This window comes from Rhinolophus ferrumequinum, chromosome 6 (genome assembly GCF_004115265.2).
Source record: "Rhinolophus ferrumequinum isolate MPI-CBG mRhiFer1 chromosome 6, mRhiFer1_v1.p, whole genome shotgun sequence".
Taxonomy (NCBI): Eukaryota; Metazoa; Chordata; class Mammalia; order Chiroptera; family Rhinolophidae; genus Rhinolophus; species Rhinolophus ferrumequinum.
Window position 1 is genome coordinate 58,285,487 of NC_046289.1, and position 16,898 is coordinate 58,302,384.

The 16,898-nt window shown below is 35.6% G+C and overlaps 1 protein-coding gene across 4 annotated transcripts in view; it reads left to right on the forward strand.

Moving 5' to 3' along the window:
• The window catches only part of CEP152 (centrosomal protein 152), an 82,503-nt gene that overhangs the window by 37,732 nt on the left and 27,873 nt on the right, over positions 1-16,898 (forward strand). For 3 of the 4 annotated variants that reach the window (XM_033106906.1, XM_033106909.1, XM_033106907.1), the window contains exons 12-17: positions 319-482; positions 9,930-10,122; positions 12,926-13,054; positions 13,728-13,837; positions 14,589-14,717; positions 14,852-14,984. In XM_033106906.1, the coding sequence (XP_032962797.1) occupies positions 319-482; positions 9,930-10,122; positions 12,926-13,054; positions 13,728-13,837; positions 14,589-14,717; positions 14,852-14,984 (858 nt within the window). The remainder of the gene's footprint in view (positions 1-318; positions 483-9,929; positions 10,123-12,925; positions 13,055-13,727; positions 13,838-14,588; positions 14,718-14,851; positions 14,985-16,898) is intronic. The other variant, XM_033106908.1, reaches the window with a different exon arrangement.

The following is a 16,898-nucleotide window of genomic DNA, read 5'->3' on the forward strand; positions in this document are numbered from 1 at the left end:
AGGTCAAAAAGTGCTGCCACCGGCTTCTCAGCTCAAGGACACTTTTCATGAAGGACAAAATGTAAGCAAGGGAGGTGTGAGAGAAACTACCTGCATTTGCCTTTTCATTCATTTCTTCATTTCTTCGTTCAGTTTACTGGGAAACCTGATATGTGCTGCCCTCTATAAAGTTATTTTAAATGTGTGTGAAAATCTATTTGAAGAAGCGTTTCTGCCTTCTGTTGGTCATTAAAATGAATTTTGAGCCATAGATAGAATGACTGATTCCTTCTCATAGGAAAAATAATGAAAATGACTTTCAATAATTTTGTGTTTTAGGAAGAATTAGCAGAACTAAAAGATGAAATTTCTCTCTATGAATCTGCGGCAAAACTAGGAATCCTTCCAAGTGACTCAGCAGGAGAATTAAATACAGAGCTCACTGAATCATATGTGGATTTGGGTATTAAAAAAGTCAACTGGAAAAAATCCAAAGTTAAGAGGTATTGAGAAAATAGTTTACTGTAGAAGAACTGACGATAATATTACAGATGATGAATGGTAAACAAGTAGCACCAGGCATGAAATGATGAGCTGACAAAGGGTTCTGGAATGTGGGACAGTATGTTCTAGTAATACCTAATGAAGTGTAAATGTCTGAAATCAAAATGAACAGAAACCTCAGGAATTGGTACTGTGCTGTCTTCAGCTCCAATAGGCACATCAGTTTCAGTAAGGTAAAAAATGATTAATTTAGTTAAAATATACAAAGTTCTGCAACTGAGATTATGTATCTGTTTTCCTATTAAGGCAAAGCGTATTTTTATTACGATAGCACTCTGTGTTGAAAGCAAATGCCTGGCATTTATCAATGGTATGTGAGAAAATGTGCATTAATTTTCCCTAGGAACCTTACTGTGACCTTACTTTTAAAACAGGGATTTTGTCTTTTATGTCACTGCTTAACAGATATTTTAGCAATCTTGTGGAAGGGATTACTTTATTGTCCCTCCCAGGGAGTGATGGGGAGGGAAGTGGTGATGGTAGAGGAGGGAGCAGTTAGATTTCATTAAACACTTAAAAGATGAATGGAGGAGAGGATGTACGTTTTTGAAGCACATGCTGTTTGGAAGGTGTGATGCAAGGCTCTGGGAGTAGAGTGCAAAAGATGAGATAAAAACGCCCCGTTCCCTCAGGGAGCTGACATTTTATTGCAAGCTCGGGGAGAGGGAGACATACTACTTGTAAGCAACTAATTGCTATGTGCTAAATGTTATGCTTGATGGACAAAGAGGTATTTATCCTTTTCTCTACTGGTGTGGGATAAGATGAGAGAGATGGCGTTTTGGAAGGGATTGCATTCAGGCTAAGGAAAACCTTTCTCAAATGCATTTGGCCCATACTACCACCATCCTGTTCATAGCTGAAGACTCATCCTACCATCATTATTGTTTAGTGAGAGTGTTTCCTGCCCGTTGTGTTTCAGGTGTCATGCAACTAAACACAAGTATGTAAATCTTCTGAAGGGTTTGCTCTACAATAGGTTTTAGGATTTAGGTGTCTTCGTACTGTAATTCCATGTTCAGAACTGTAAGATGAGATTCAGTCAATTGAAAACTCCAGTAATGGGGCGGGATTATGAAACAAGATGTTACTGTAGTGTGGTAAGGCTCCATTTATGCGGAGGTCAGTCTTTAGGGACTGTCATCTCCAAAGATCACAGCTACAATCCAGAAGGAAGCAAAGAAGCAAACAGCAGCATCCAGATTACGTGATGTATTTAGTAGGAGCCACCATCAGGCTCCTATCCCAGTGCCACATTGACTTAGATTTATTTGCACCCCACGAGTTATCTGATTTCCTAACTGATGGAAGAGGAGCTGGGGCAGGGGGTTGGGAGAGGTATTGCTGGGCTTTAAGCCAGACAGCTCAGCCTTAGCCCAGAGAGAACTACGGGAACACAAAGGGCTGGGGCTGCTGATCCACATTGGAACCCCAATCCTGACCCCAAGTTGTCCAAAGAAGCCTTCAGTTTGGTTAGTTAATTAAAGTGAAAGAGGATGTAAGAATTATATTTTTCCAGACAGATTTACACAAAATTTTTTAAAGTTAAAATGTAGTCACCTGGAAAATTTACTCTTGTGAATGCCTCATTTCCTGTTAATGCCAAATTAATTCTAAGGGGCTAGTGGAAAGAACATGGTCTTTAGATCCAGATTTTGTTTTGAATGATAGTTTTGCCATTTATTACTACCAGCTTTATGACGTTGGGCAAGTTTCTTGACTTTTTTGAGCCTGTCTTCTCAGGCTTTTTCTATTAAGTGGATTAGAGCATATCCCTTGGGAGTTAAAGTGAGCATTAAAATAGATAATGTAAGGGGCCTCCTGTAATATGTTCTGGCACATACTGGGCACTTAACCAATCATAGCTAGTACTATTATTAATATGTAATAAATGATTGGTTAAAATATACCATTGATCAGATTTTACATTAATCCATGTTTACTTCAGCTCATACTTTATAAAAATTCTTGATCCTTATCTCAACCTTGGAAAAACAACGGATCCATTCTTATCATTTTAAAGTTGGGAAAACTGGAGCTCAAAGAACTTCACTCTTCTGCCCAAGAAGACAGACCCTGGGCAGCAGAATCAGTACTTGAACCCAAAACTTTACTGTCATGCAGTAAAAAAAAGTCTGTTGGTTCATATCTACATGACAGTCAAAGCTTTTGGCCTTCAACTTCATTCTTCTTTATGTTTTGTATTTTAGAAGGTTAAAGATTTAGTTTATGCCAAAAAAGATTTCTTTCCAATACGCTGTGACTTTAATTTGTGCCATAATTAGCCTGGGAATTGGCTCAATAATCATATATATGTACTTTTCAAGTTGACTGACTTCATCATGATGTCTACTAAAATGTATTCTATTTTTGCCCTTCCTATTTAATTAGTACTCATAGCCAAAATCCTACAGTAATTTAAAGCACATTCCCATAATAAACCTGAGACATCACATCATTATTCTAATAAAAGGAATGCATGCCACATTCAACTGGGAAAGTGGAGAATAACTGAAATACAGAAGGGGTAGTCATTGAGAGGCTCAGTGAGAACAATTTCTATAAAACGCAAGATACGGAAGAAAGGTTTAGCTGATAGCCATCCCACCCACCAGCAGTGTAATAGAGAAGAATTCCATTCTGAAGAAAAAGTAAAAATATTTATTCTTAGATCAAAGTGAGAGGAGATATAGGAGAGAAGAGATTTGTACCTTTCTTCTGCGGGACTGTGATTCTTAGAACAAAAGGAAGCCGCAGTTTTCCCAGTGTCGAAACTTTTAGTTCTTTCTTGACTTGAGCTGCTTTCAAATCACTGACGCAATTAGTGACTCCAAGCTTTGATTCCCAACTACTACCTCCCTCAAGCTACCGCCTAGTAAATTTGAAGGCTTTAGCCTCAGTGTTCTTCTATTTCACATTCATGGAATTTGAGTAGCTAAATCTGCATGTAGCTTACAGACAGTTTCCCCTCTCCCTTATTATAGTTGGCTGCGAAGCTCAAATAATAAACATTTAACAAGTGGAATGCCGTTTCCCTTTGGTCTTCTCAGCAGGCTTCATGAGATTGTACAGTTTATTTGGATTCAGGGGAACCAGCTTCCACAGGGCTCAGTAGTGAGCCTTATGCAGGACTGATCACCACCGCTGACTTTTTCCTTTTTGGGAAAGAAGACAGTTATTTTATTAAGCACTTTCTTTGCTCTCTGTCTTGGCTCTCTCTAGGAGTACATGATGTGCTATTTCAGTGGTCAGCATTGAGTAAAGAAAGAAATCAGGGATGCATAATTTGTTAACCGAGCAAAATAAGTATTCTGCTTCAAGTTAGTTCATCATGTCTTACAGCACAGGAAGATGCATTGTAATGTATTTTACATTTCTTACATAATTATACTAATAATTATGCATAATACATACATTTCTTATATGTATGTATTCAATTTCTATTTATAAATAGAAGTGGTTTAAATAGGTGAGATTTATATATATAGACATATTTATACTATATATATAACACAAAAGTGTATATTGATAAATATGTAGCATATTACAAGTTTTTTTTAGAACGTTAAAAAAACTAATGTTTTCTTCATTCTCTCTGTACATGAGTGTATACATACATACACATATTCTATATGTATATTCTAATACTTCATTTGGAATCATCTGAAACTGAAAAGCATTAAAAATTTTAACTGAGATACTATTATTTACTTCCTTTTTTAAGAAATAGACATTCATTTTTTAGAACAGTTTTGGATTTACAGAAAAATTAATACAGCACAGAGAGTTCCCATATATTCTGCACCCATTTTCCCCTATTGACATCCCACATCAGCATGGTACATTTGTTACAGTTTATGAACTAATGTTGATACATTATCATTAACTAATATCCATAGTTTATTTAGATGTCTTTAGTTTTTTCTTGATGTCCTTTTTCTGTTCCAGGATCATGTCCAGGATACCACATTCCATTTAGGAGAGTCATATTTCCTTAGAGTTCCTCTTGAATTTCCTTGTTTTTGATGACCAGGGCAGTTTTAAGAAATACTGTAGTGGTCAATTATTGTATAGGAAGCCCCTCTATTGGAATTTGATGTTTTTCTCATGATTACGTTTTCTCTCATGTTTGCATTTTTCTCATGATTATGTTTTTTTCGTGGGTTTTGTGGAGGAAGACCATAGACAGGAGGTTCCATTTTCATCACATCATATTAAGGGTACATATAATACCATCGATATTTATTCTTTTGAAAAGTCACTTTCTCCTTTATTATGGAAAAGAGAAAATACAGATTAAGAAAAACAGAAGACAATCAAAAGCACCCAAAATCTAACTTCACCTCCCATGAAGAAAACCACTATTAACATTTTGGTATATAACTTCCACATTATCTGTTTTGATGTTTCTAAAAGAAAAAAATAATATAGAATATACTGTTTTATAATGTGTCTTTTGACTTAATACATCCTGAAAACTTTAGATGTCAAGTAAATATATATTTACTCATGGGTATGTGGATGAATGAATTATATTTTAGTTAGTAATACACTGTTTAAATACTTTTAAATTATAAATATTGCAATATTATTATTACATTGTAGCCAGGTCGTTATTCATGTCTTTGATTATTTCCTTAAGATGTGGATGAATATTCTTGCTAAAACTTATGCACATATGTGAAGCTTTTGATACATGTTGCCAAGCAGCCTTTAGTTTATGTTATTACCCACATGGTGACAGCATCTATTTCTCTGTACCTAGCCAGTGTTGAGAGTTAGTACTTTTTCTGTTTAAAAGTTTTATGTGGTTAGATCCATCATTCTTTCCCTTTATTTCTTGATGGTATTTTTCTAGTACTTTTTATCATTTTATTTTACTTTTTTTAAACCTTTTAAAATTGTTAAATATAAACATAAAGTGCATGAAACATAAGCGTAATGAGTGATTTTAAAGTGAGTAGCCGTGGAACCACCACCCAGGTCATGAAATAAACATTTCCAGCAATTGCCTAAATTCATCTTTCCAGTCTTAACCTTGAGGTTAACTGCTGTCTTAACTGTTATGGCAGCCATTTTGGTTTTGTTGTTGTTATCCTTCTAAGACCTAAGTATTCATACCTAAATGCTATAGGTTAGGTTTACATTCATATAAAGGGAACTCATACATTAGGTGTTGGTGCTTGTTTTTCTTATTTTCTTTTAGTATATGTGCTGCTGAAGTGAGCACATTTTTCTTATTTTCTTCTGCAGCTTGATTGAGATATATTTCACGAACCATAAAATTCACCCATTGAAGTATACAGGTCATTGTTTTTTAGTATAGTCTAGATTTGTGCAATCATCACCACAACCAAATTTTAGAACATTTCAGTATCCCACAAAAGAAACCCCATACCAATTACCAGTCATTCCCCATGACCCCTTCCTGCCCTCACAGCTCCAGGCAACCACTAATCTACTTTCTGTCTCCATCGCTTTGCCTATTCTGTACATTTCACATAAATGGAATGATATAATATGTGGTCTTTTGTGAATGGCTTACTTCCCTTAGTGTCTTATATCAGCACTTAGTATCAGTACATTTCATTTTATAGCCAAATAACATTTCACTGTATAAATATACCATATTTTGTCTATTCGTCAGCTGATGAACATTTATTTGGATTATTTCTCCCTTTTTGGCTATTATGAATAATGCTGCCATGAACATTTGTGTACAAATTTTTGTGTGGACATATGTTTTCATTTCTCTTAGAGATATACGTAGGAATGGAATTGCGTTTTGAGGAATAGTCCAACTCTTTTCCAAAGTGATTGAACCATTTTACATTCTCACCAGCAATGTATGAGGATTCCCATTTCCCCTACTTTTGTAATTTTCTACTTTGTTTATTATAGTCCTCCTAGTGGATGTGGAATGGTTTCTCATTGTGTTTTTGATTTGAATGATATGGTTTTGATTTCATGGTTGAACATCTTTTCATGTGTTGATTGACCATTTGTATATCTTCTTTGGAGAAATGTCTATTCAAACCTTTGTCTCATTTTAAAATTGAATTTTCTTTTCATTGTTTAGTTTGAAGAGTTTTTTTTTTACATATTCTGAATACAAGTCCCTTGTCAAACAAATTATTTGTAAATATTGTCTTTTATTCTGTGGGTTGCCTTTTTACTTTCTTGATAGTATCCTTTGAAGCACAAAGGTCTTTTAATTTTAGAAAGTTCAACTTATCTTTTTCTTTGGTTGCTTATGCTTTGGGTATCTAAGAAACCATTCTGTACTTCATGGTCCTGAAAATTTATACCTATGGTTTCTTCTAAGAGTTTTATCTCATACATTAGGTCTTGGATCCATTTTGTGTTATTTTTTGCATATGACGTGAGGTAAGGGGTCTAATGTCATTCTTTGGCATGTGGATATCCAATTGTCCCAGTACCATTTGTTGAAAAGACTACTCCCACTAAATTGTTTTGGCACTCTTGTTTATTTCTGGGCTCTCACTGAGATCAATATTCCAATTGATCTATATGTCTGTCCTTATACCAATACTACCATCTTGATTGCTGTAGCATTGTAGTAAGCTTTGAAATTGGAGAATCTGGGTTCTCCAACTCTGTTCTTTTTCAAGATTATTTTGGCTATTCTGAGTCTCTTGTATTTCCATATGAATTTTAGGACCAGTTCGTCAATTTCTATAAAGAAACTGGCCGGATTTTGATGTGGGTTGCATTGAGGCTGTACATCAAATTTGGGAATGTTGCCATCTTAACAATAGTGTCTTTTGATCACTGAATATGGGATGTCTTTCCATTTATTTAGATCTTCTTCAATTTCTGTACCAGTCATCTACTTTTGTATTTTGTGGTTTTTAGTGTCTTAGTCATATAAATCTTCTGTTAAATTTATTCCTACGTATTTTGTTCTCTTTACTGGGTTGTTTTTTTAATTTTCTTTTCAGGTGGTTCATTATTAGTACATAAAAAATACAATTGATGTTGTATATTGATCTTGAATCCTGCCACATTGCTGAGCTGAACTTATTTATTGGCTCAAAAAGTTTTTAGTGGACTCCTTAGGATTTTTCATATTTAAGATCATGTCATCTGAAAATAGAGATAGTTTCTTTGTTTCTTTCCAATCTGGATGCCTTTTATTTCTTTTTCTTGACTAATTGCTCCAGCTAGAATCTCTAGGATGCGGTTGAATGTAAGTGGCAAGAGCAGACATCTTTGTCTTGCTCCTGATCTTAGGAAGAAGTATTCAGTCATTCTCTATTAAGTATGACCGTTAGTGGTGGAGTTTTCATAGATATGGGTGTTCTTTAGATTTTCTTCACCCAACATTTTGTTTGTGAAACTCATGTTGTAGCATGTACGTATGTGTGTGTGTGTGAGAGAAAGATCTTCAAATGAATATTTTACGATTTATTGTCCTTTATACTGTCCATAGATTCTTAAAGTTATTTCCTGGTACAACATGCATACATTTCTGTTGGGTGTATTCTCTTCTGGGCATACGTAGTTCAGGATTTAGACTGAAGTTTGTGCAACTTTAAACACAGAATTCAGGATTTCTTTCTCTGGTTCTTTTCTCTCCAGGAGTCTTCCTGCACTTTCTTTATTGCTGGTTTTCAGCAATTTGATGTTGATGTGATTATGCTGGTTTTCTTCATTTTTTTTTTTCTGCTTGAGATTCATTGAGCTTTTAGGTTTTATGGCGTTTTAGTTTTCATCAAATAGGAAAATTTTGGTCATTTTTCAAATATTTTTTCTGTTCCTCTCTCCTCTCCTTTTCTGGGACTTTAGTTACAGTTAGGTTAGAAAACTTAACATACTGTATGTATTTATGTTTTAGTCTTCTTTATGTCTGTTTAATTTTGTAGTTTTATTGCCATGTCTTTGTGTCTACTGATCTTATGTAGTGTTAAATGTGCTGTTAATCTCATCCAGTATATTTTTCATTTTTGATTTTGGAATTTTTTTGTTTCAGTAAGTCCAATTTGGGGTCTTTTTTATGTCTTCATTTCTCTCCTCATTGTGTATATGCTTTTTTTTCCCTATCTTCTTGAACATATGGAATATATTTAATTCTGTTGTCTGTGTCATTGCTGGGTCATTTGCTATTGATTGATTTTTCTCCTTATTACGGTTTATATTTTCTTTCCTGCTTATTTGCATACCTGGTAAGTTTTGATTGGATGCTGGACATTTTAAGTTTTATGTTTTAGATGTTGGATTTACTGTATTTCAAAAAGAATAGTTATTCTTTTTCTGTAACACACTTTAGTTACCTAAAATCCATTTTATCCTTTGAAGCCTTTATTATATATAGGCTTTGTTAGATTAGGTTTAGAGCAAACTTTAACCTGGGGCTAATTTGGCCCCATTACTAAGGCAGTATTTGATGCTCTGTGAATTAGGCTGTCTTTCCACTGTGGCTCATGGAACACAAAATATTCCCATCCCTATTCGTTTCCTGTGGTTCTTTCCCTGACCTTGAGGTAATTTCCTCTCATTCATAGACTGATCTCTAGAGCTCTCTTCCTGCTTAGCATCCTTTTCCACAGTATTTCCCTCCTCAAATTCTAGCCATTTTGTCCTCCCTAAACTGAACTCTTTGCAATTCAGTGAGATTGCTGGGCTCTGTTTGGGTTTCCTCTCCCTGTGCTACAGCGTGGCAGCTCTCAAGGTGGGAAGCTATAGCATCGTAGAGCTCGCCTTGTTTATTTTTCTTTTCTCAGGGATCACTGTGCTTTGCCGCCTGTTATCTGATGATTCAAAATCATCCTTTCATATATTTTGTTTGGTTTTCTCATTGTTTAAGGCAGGAAGATAAGTTGGGGTGTTTTAATTCGTTATGGGAAGGAGCAGAAATTCTCATTCCAATTTTGAAATTTGTTGAAACTAAAGTGGGGATTAAATTGCTTTCATTTAATTTTTTTTCCCGTTGCTCAGATATCCACTCAAACTTGTATTTTAGTACAAGAGATACAGAAATTGTTGGCTAGGATGGCTAGTAGTTACTATTTTTTTCCTCCTTTCCTTTTGTGTTGTTTCTCTTAGAGTCATAAAGGACAAGCATATACATCATGTAGTTTACCAAAAACAAAAGTGCATGCCATATTGAAGTTCACATGGCTAAACTTTCAATGAGGTAGCAGGACTTAGCTTAACAGTGGTCTTCCTATGAATAAATGTATTTCTGTGTATGGGAACATAGCTAAAGTGATATCCTTGTATATGATGAAGCTTAAAATTGTTTTTGAAACACTAAAACATGTTGTCACAAAACACGATCACCATTGTAGTTAGTAGCTTTTAAGGAGTAACCATGCGTGATTTGTTACTTGATTTAATTTTAATTATGATAATTTCTCCATTAGCATTGTGCAGCAAGAAGACCCAAATGAAGAACTATCCAAAGATGAGATCATTCTGAATTTGAAAGCAGAAGTGCAGCGTTTGCTGGGTAGCAACTCAGTGAAGCGTCGTCTGGTGTCTCAGTTACAAAATGATCTCAAAGGCTGTCATAGGAAAATTGAAGATCTCCAACAAGTGGGGAAGGATGAGGTTGAGGTTCGTAGAGTTTAAATGCTATTTTTAAAAAGCTTAATAAAGGAAACGCTTACAATTTTACATTTAAATGAAACCCTTTATCTTTCCGGGGTTCATTTGACTTTTTTAGAAGTAAAATTTAAAGAAGGAAATGCCATTTAGAAGAATATATTTTCTGGTTGCTCTTGACACTTAGTAAATGGGATACCAATTAGATAAAATTCCTTTACCACAAATCCAAGGAATCATTCTACATAATAAAGTATCTGCATTTCCTCAAGATTGGCGTGTGCCAACAGTACTCTAACATCTAGTTAAATTCTCCACTATGAAATCCTTTAGCATGTTATCCGTGAGGTTTCTCTGGTCCATATTCATATAATGAGAGTCATTCTATGTAAGGGAATTCATTGTATAGTGTTGCTGTTACAGGTGGGAGAGGCACAGAACCAGGTTATATCAGAGTCATTGAAATCCACCTTTGTATCCTTTAGTCAGTCTCCTTTATAGCTGAGGAAAATGATGCTGGAGGACTTTGTGACCCTTCAGAGGTTACAGAGTCAATTTTTCGGCAAATTAAAACCAAAACACTTGACTAATAAGTAAATCAAGGTTGTACTATCACAGAGATCTTTAGGGTTGCCCTCCTTTAAACAGCTGTCTTTTTGACCCTTCCATATTTCACAAATTTCAACCCATCTGTATTCCCAATAAAAAATAGTGCGTAGAAGACCTAGTAACTAAAAGGAAAAGGAAGGGGGGAAATTCATGTAGATAGTGTATTCTTTTTCCTCCTGGATGGAAATAATTTTTTACTTCCTATTTTAGTACTGATCCTTTTCTCCTGATCCTTTAAACTAGGAGTTGTGTTCATTAAAACAGTCCTATTAAAGCAAAGGATGCAAGATGTTCAACAATGCTTATTATAGAATTTTAATTGTGTCTAATTAATTTTCCAGAAATAATAGTGTGTTTTTACTGTTAAAGTCCTGCCCAGTCTGGTTCCCACTTCTGAGTAATTATATTTGATGAGTTCAATATTGATTTCAATATTAACAATCAAATGAGAAACATCTCCCATCCCCCCAAGCACATCTGACGTCTAAATCAAGCTCTTTTAACTGTTCCCATATGTTTCTTGAAAAGGATGAGAATGAAAGCTTGTGTCTCAATTTGTGTTAGATCAGAGTTGATTTGTTTAAGTATTTTGATGAGTAGGCTAAGATTTAGGAGAGTAGGAACCTAAGTTCCGGTATATTGGTGCTTGTTTTACAAGGTCTGACAATTAAGTTCATAAACTTGCCACTGTGCACTTACATTGGCAGCACTATACAAACAGCTAAGGAAGTTTTCATAACCTTGGCATATCAATGTCTCACAGCTGTGTTGTGGTGTCTTGCTGAGTGGCGTTCATTATTGTTGCATGTTTTTTGTGTGCCATCGCGAGAATGTCTGAGCTTGAATTAGAGCTCAAACAAACAGACATTAAGTTTCTTGTTAAACTTGGTAAGAGTGAAAGTGAAATCATGGACATGTTAGTCCAAGTTCATGGGGATAATGCCATGAAGAAAACGACAGTGTACAAATGGATTAAATGTTTTTCTGAGGGGTGAGAATGTGTCACTGATGAAGAGAGGTCAGGGCAGCCAGTAACAAGCAGAACTGATGAAAACATTGCAAAAATTCATCAATTTGTGCATCACAATCATCAGCTGATTGTGAGAAGCATAACAGACCAAGCAAACTGTTAGAGAAATAGTTAGGAAAATCTTAACTTAAAATCTTGGCATGAGAAAGGTGTGTGCAAAAATGGTCCTAAAGGAGCTCACCGATGAACAAAAGCAAAGGAGAGTCGAAGTTTGCCAAGACCTTTTGGAGAGGCAAGACGATGTTTTGAGCCGTGTTATCACTGGTGATGAAACATGGGTGTACCAATATGACCCTGAAACAAAGAGTCGAAGTGCACAATGGAAGTCAGCCAATTCTCCACAACCGAAAAAGTTCAAACCAAGAGTCCAAATGATGTTGCTAACCTTTTTTGATATCAGAGGGATTATTCATTATGAATTTGTACCAACTGGACAAATAGTTAACTAAGTTTACTATTTGGAAATGCTGAAAAGGCTGCGTGAAAAAGTTAGACGAAAATTACCTGAACTTTTCGCCAACAATTCATGGCTCTTGCATTACGACAATGCACCAGCTCACACGGCACTGTCTGTGAGGTAGTTTTTAGCCAATAAACAAATAACTGTATTGGAACACCCTCCCTACTCAGCTGATCTGCCCCTCAATGACTTCTTTCTTTACCCAAAGATAAAGGAAATATTGAAAGGAAGACATTTTGATGACATTCAGGACATCAAGGGTAATATGATGACAGCTCTGATGGCCATTCCAGAAAAAGAGTTCCAAAATTGCTTTGGAATATTGGAAAACGGTGGACTAGGCGCTAGCATTGATGTGTAGCTTCCCCAGGGGAATACTTTGTGATCGTAGTGATATTCAGCAATGATGTATGTAGCACTTTTTCTAGGATGAGTTTGCGAACTTAATTGTCAGACCTTCATATATTGAAATCACTAATGGCATTTGTCATACCGATACACTTTCACATGCGTGGCAACAATGGTGGCTGTGCCTTATTTTTTTAAATTTTTTTTTAAGCCTTTCCCTTTGCTTCTATAGAGGACGATGGTAAAGGATATATGGAAATTATTTATACTGTTTTTGCAATTTCTCTATAAGTACGAAATTACTTCAAAGTGAGTACTTAGACTTTGTTAAAAACTTGAAAATCTTTTGACTTTTTAAAAACATTTAGACTAGAACAGATACCTCAGAAAAACCAACAAATCAATTATGGCCTGATTCTTCTACTTCTGATATGACTGTCAAAGATGATATTCTGCAACTTAAAAATGAAATTCAAGTTTTACAACAACAAAATCAGGTAATTAAAAATTTTTCTATATTTTATGAGAATTTTCATGGCCTCACTAAATTCAAAAGCTATAATAGAATTTAAAAAAATATAGTCAGTATGATTTAGCAGACAAGTATATTAGTAGGCGATTAAGAATTCCAGGTATTTACCTGTAGTATTGGTCCTGGGTAGTAGTTTCATTAGAAGTAAGTTAGTGTATCTATGTAATTTTACTAACAATTGTCACCCAATAAATTAAAAAAAAAAAAAAAGAAGTTAGTGTAAATCCAGTTGCCAGTCTATACAGTAGCATGGCTAACAGGTATGTTTTCCTCCTGAGCCAGCCCTTGACCAAAAGTAAAACTTTGCTTATTTAGATGGTTACTGAAGATTATTGAATTCTAATATTTATTGTAAGGCACCAGTTAGCCAATACTTCTCTGGTTAAGTATTTTCATTTCATATATTTCCAATGAAATACAAAAATTTAATTTTTACACCTAATAGAAAGCTGCTTATTAAGTAAATGATCTATACTCTTATCAAGGCATGAAGATACCTGTAGAATTATGGAAATGATATTATGTCAGATAATGTTATAGGGTAGAGATAAAGGACAGAGGATGTTAAAAAAACAAGATTAGACTAATCAATGAAAATAATGTTATTTCCTCTAAGTACTTTATTCTTTTGTCTCTAGGAACTTAAAGAAACTGAAGAAAAACTGAGAAATACAAATCAGGAGTTATGTAATCAAATGAGACAAATGGTACAAGATTTTGACCGTGATAAACAAGAAGCTATGGTTAGGTAAGGTCTACATAGAGGCCTAATGCCTGCCCCTTGGGCTCCCTCCTTCCTTCTTCCTCTCCCCACCAAAAAAAAAAGATTCAAGAGAAATGATGGAGTAAACCCTCCCTATTGAGATCTTGGATTGGAGAGGATGAGTCTTCAGCTTCTCAAATTAGAATTTGGAACCCATTTTCCATAGAAATGATGTCATGTAGGGGGTTGGGTTCTATAACACCATCAAAGTGGTACTTCAATGAAATGGTGATATAGCTTAATGGTGTTTAAAGGATAGTCTGGGAAACTATTCTTTGTAAGGAAGAAATCTGTGGGAGGGAATATGTCTTCCAAATACCAAATTGTAAAGTTGGAAACAGACTTTTGGAACATAACTTACATGTGAGTTGAGTATTGCTAATATTTCTGTTTCATATACGTGACTTGGAGTTTTGGAACCACACCCTTGATTATTTCAATTCATTGTTTTATAAACAAATCCTCAACATAGACTATTATCTCTGGAAGACTGGCGCATCCTCACATCCAAGTTTCTAATTTTTTTCCAGAAACGTTTGAAGAAAAAATGTGAAGTTTCTCATAATAAGATCATCTACTGAAAATTAATTATTACCGTTTTTGGTTAGGGAAAACCAATCTGACCTTAATTATAATTTGCATTGGGGGGGGGGAAGGAAGGAAGGGAAACCAGTTCATTTTGGTGTTTCTAGTAATGTTGGGCACTGCCTTAGATTCCACTGTCCACTGTTTCTAGGTGTGAGAGGACTTATCAGCAGCACCATGAAGCCATGAAAGCCCAAATACGTGAAAGCCTGTTAGCAAAGCATGCTTTGGAGAAACAGCAGCTCTTTGAGATTTATGAGGGGACTCGCTTGCAACTTAGGTGAGAATAAAAGAGTTTAGCTGCCCTGGAAGCTGTAGAGGCAATATTCCCTTATTCCATAGTTTAGAGGAAAATTGTGGTGCAGCCCTTGTATTTTTTTGTTCTCATTTAGTTGCTGGTTTTGTGTATCCAAGGTCTGAATTAGATAAGATGAATAAGGAGATGACTGCTGTGCAGGAATGTTACCTGGAAGTGTGCAGAGAGAAAGATAATCTAGAATCGACTCTCACGAAGACCATTGAAAAGGAGCAACAAGCTCAGGAGAAGGTACTATACAAATTCAAGTTCATGTTGTGTTTACTTCGTTTCTCTGACCTCACCATTGTCATTGAAACCAATACACTTGTTCTCTTGTGCAATGGGGAAGGCATACGTAGCAGTCTCTCCTTTTGGCTGTATCACATTAATATAGCTCACAAAATACAGTTAAGTGTTGAGACGAGTATTAAAACCTAAGTAGAAAGTGGCCTACATATAGGAGAAAATCATTCTTTCTCATAGATTTATTTTAAGAGGCAAAAAAGAGTGGACCGAGTCACTTTGGGTCTGAAACGCAGGGATCCTCATTTTGCATTTGCTTGTTGGCTGCTCGGGCGACACTCCATAGTCCTGTGAGCAATGCACAGAGTCTTCCTTCACAGACGTTTTCCTCTGACAGTACCTAAGCATCATTGAATTCTTCTGGGGAGAGGAGCAGGCGTTTGAACTTGGGTTTCATGACAGGGAAGGTGGTGATATGGAGGCTGTGGCGAGGGAAGGTCACAGTGGTAGCGTGACCTCTTTCGGAGAAGATGGAGGGGCTGCAGTACACGCTCTCCTCCTGCCTGAACCTGCCAAGTTGCCATTGGTGAGTGTCCAGGAGTACAATCACATGTAAACAGTCGCGCCTCCTCTTTTCTTCCCTGTTCTGGCTGGAGCTTCCTCCAGACACACATCTGACTCTCCCCCGTCTACTTTGGACCAGCCAGCAGACCACAATTGGAAAGCCACCTGCGTCAAGATTAGAAAATATTTTTAAAGGCTTGAGTAAATGTTCTATACAGAGGTTTCTGAATAAGTTGCATTAAAGCAAGCTACCAGTACCACAGACATAAAAAGAATAGTAAAGAGCAGGTGAGGAATTTGGTTCATTTAATATTTTGTTTGATTATTTCTGAATAGATAAATATTGTAAAAAAAACATGCCATGTATACATATCATGCAGTGGGAAAAGAACTTCTAAAGGGAGCTGTTTTAATTAGTGTTGGCAGTATAAAAGTTAGGAGGGATCTTAAATTACCTAGAAATTAAGGACTTAGCTTTCAGTAATGTTTGAAAAATTAAAATAGGGAGAAGATCTTTGGTGTGATTCTTTCTTTTTTAAAAAATTATATAAATTGGCAAGAACAGAATAGTAATTCTCTCAAAGAGGTCATGAACGTATTTTCAGGAACGTATTTTCTGGTACTTGTAAAAGAATCAATGTGGCTGTAAAATTGGATCACATTTAATGAGTCAATTGTCATTAATAGCTGCTACTGACTGATATTTTGGTTCATAAGTGCTTGTGCACTGGGGCAAGAAGGAAAGTCGAAGCTGCTATTTGGCTTCCAAAAACACTTACAGGTTAAATTTTTTTCTTTAAAATTAAAAAATTGTCATACAGTAAAATTGACTCTTTTTTCATTTGGTGTACAATTCTATACATTTTTAACACATGCATAGATTGATCAGGATACATAACAGTTTCTTCACCTTAAAAACTCCCTTGTGCTATCCCTTTGTAGTTACACCCGCCCCTGACTTAAAGGGCCAGTGTACTTAAAGCATGAGAAGTTTACTTCCTTCCTTCTCTGAGAATTCTTTAGTTTTTTTATTTAGATTTATATATGCCCTTTGTAAGGCTTAGTTGGCTTTATAAGCCATTCACAACAGAACTTTAAATTTAAGAGACTTTAATCTTTTCATATCCTCCAGAGGTAGGTAAAAAATACACCAATCTATTCTTCTGTAATATACTCATATTTAACACCTACACAATGGAAAAATCTTATTAAACTCTGGAGCAAACTAGGGAATTTTGGGGGTAGCCCTTCTCTGAAGGACATAAGCCATTTTCCTTATGCAGACCTTCAGGTCAGGAACTTAGTCTGGATACAGAATTTATAAGACAGGCAGTAGCAGGAGTCGAAGGTTTCATT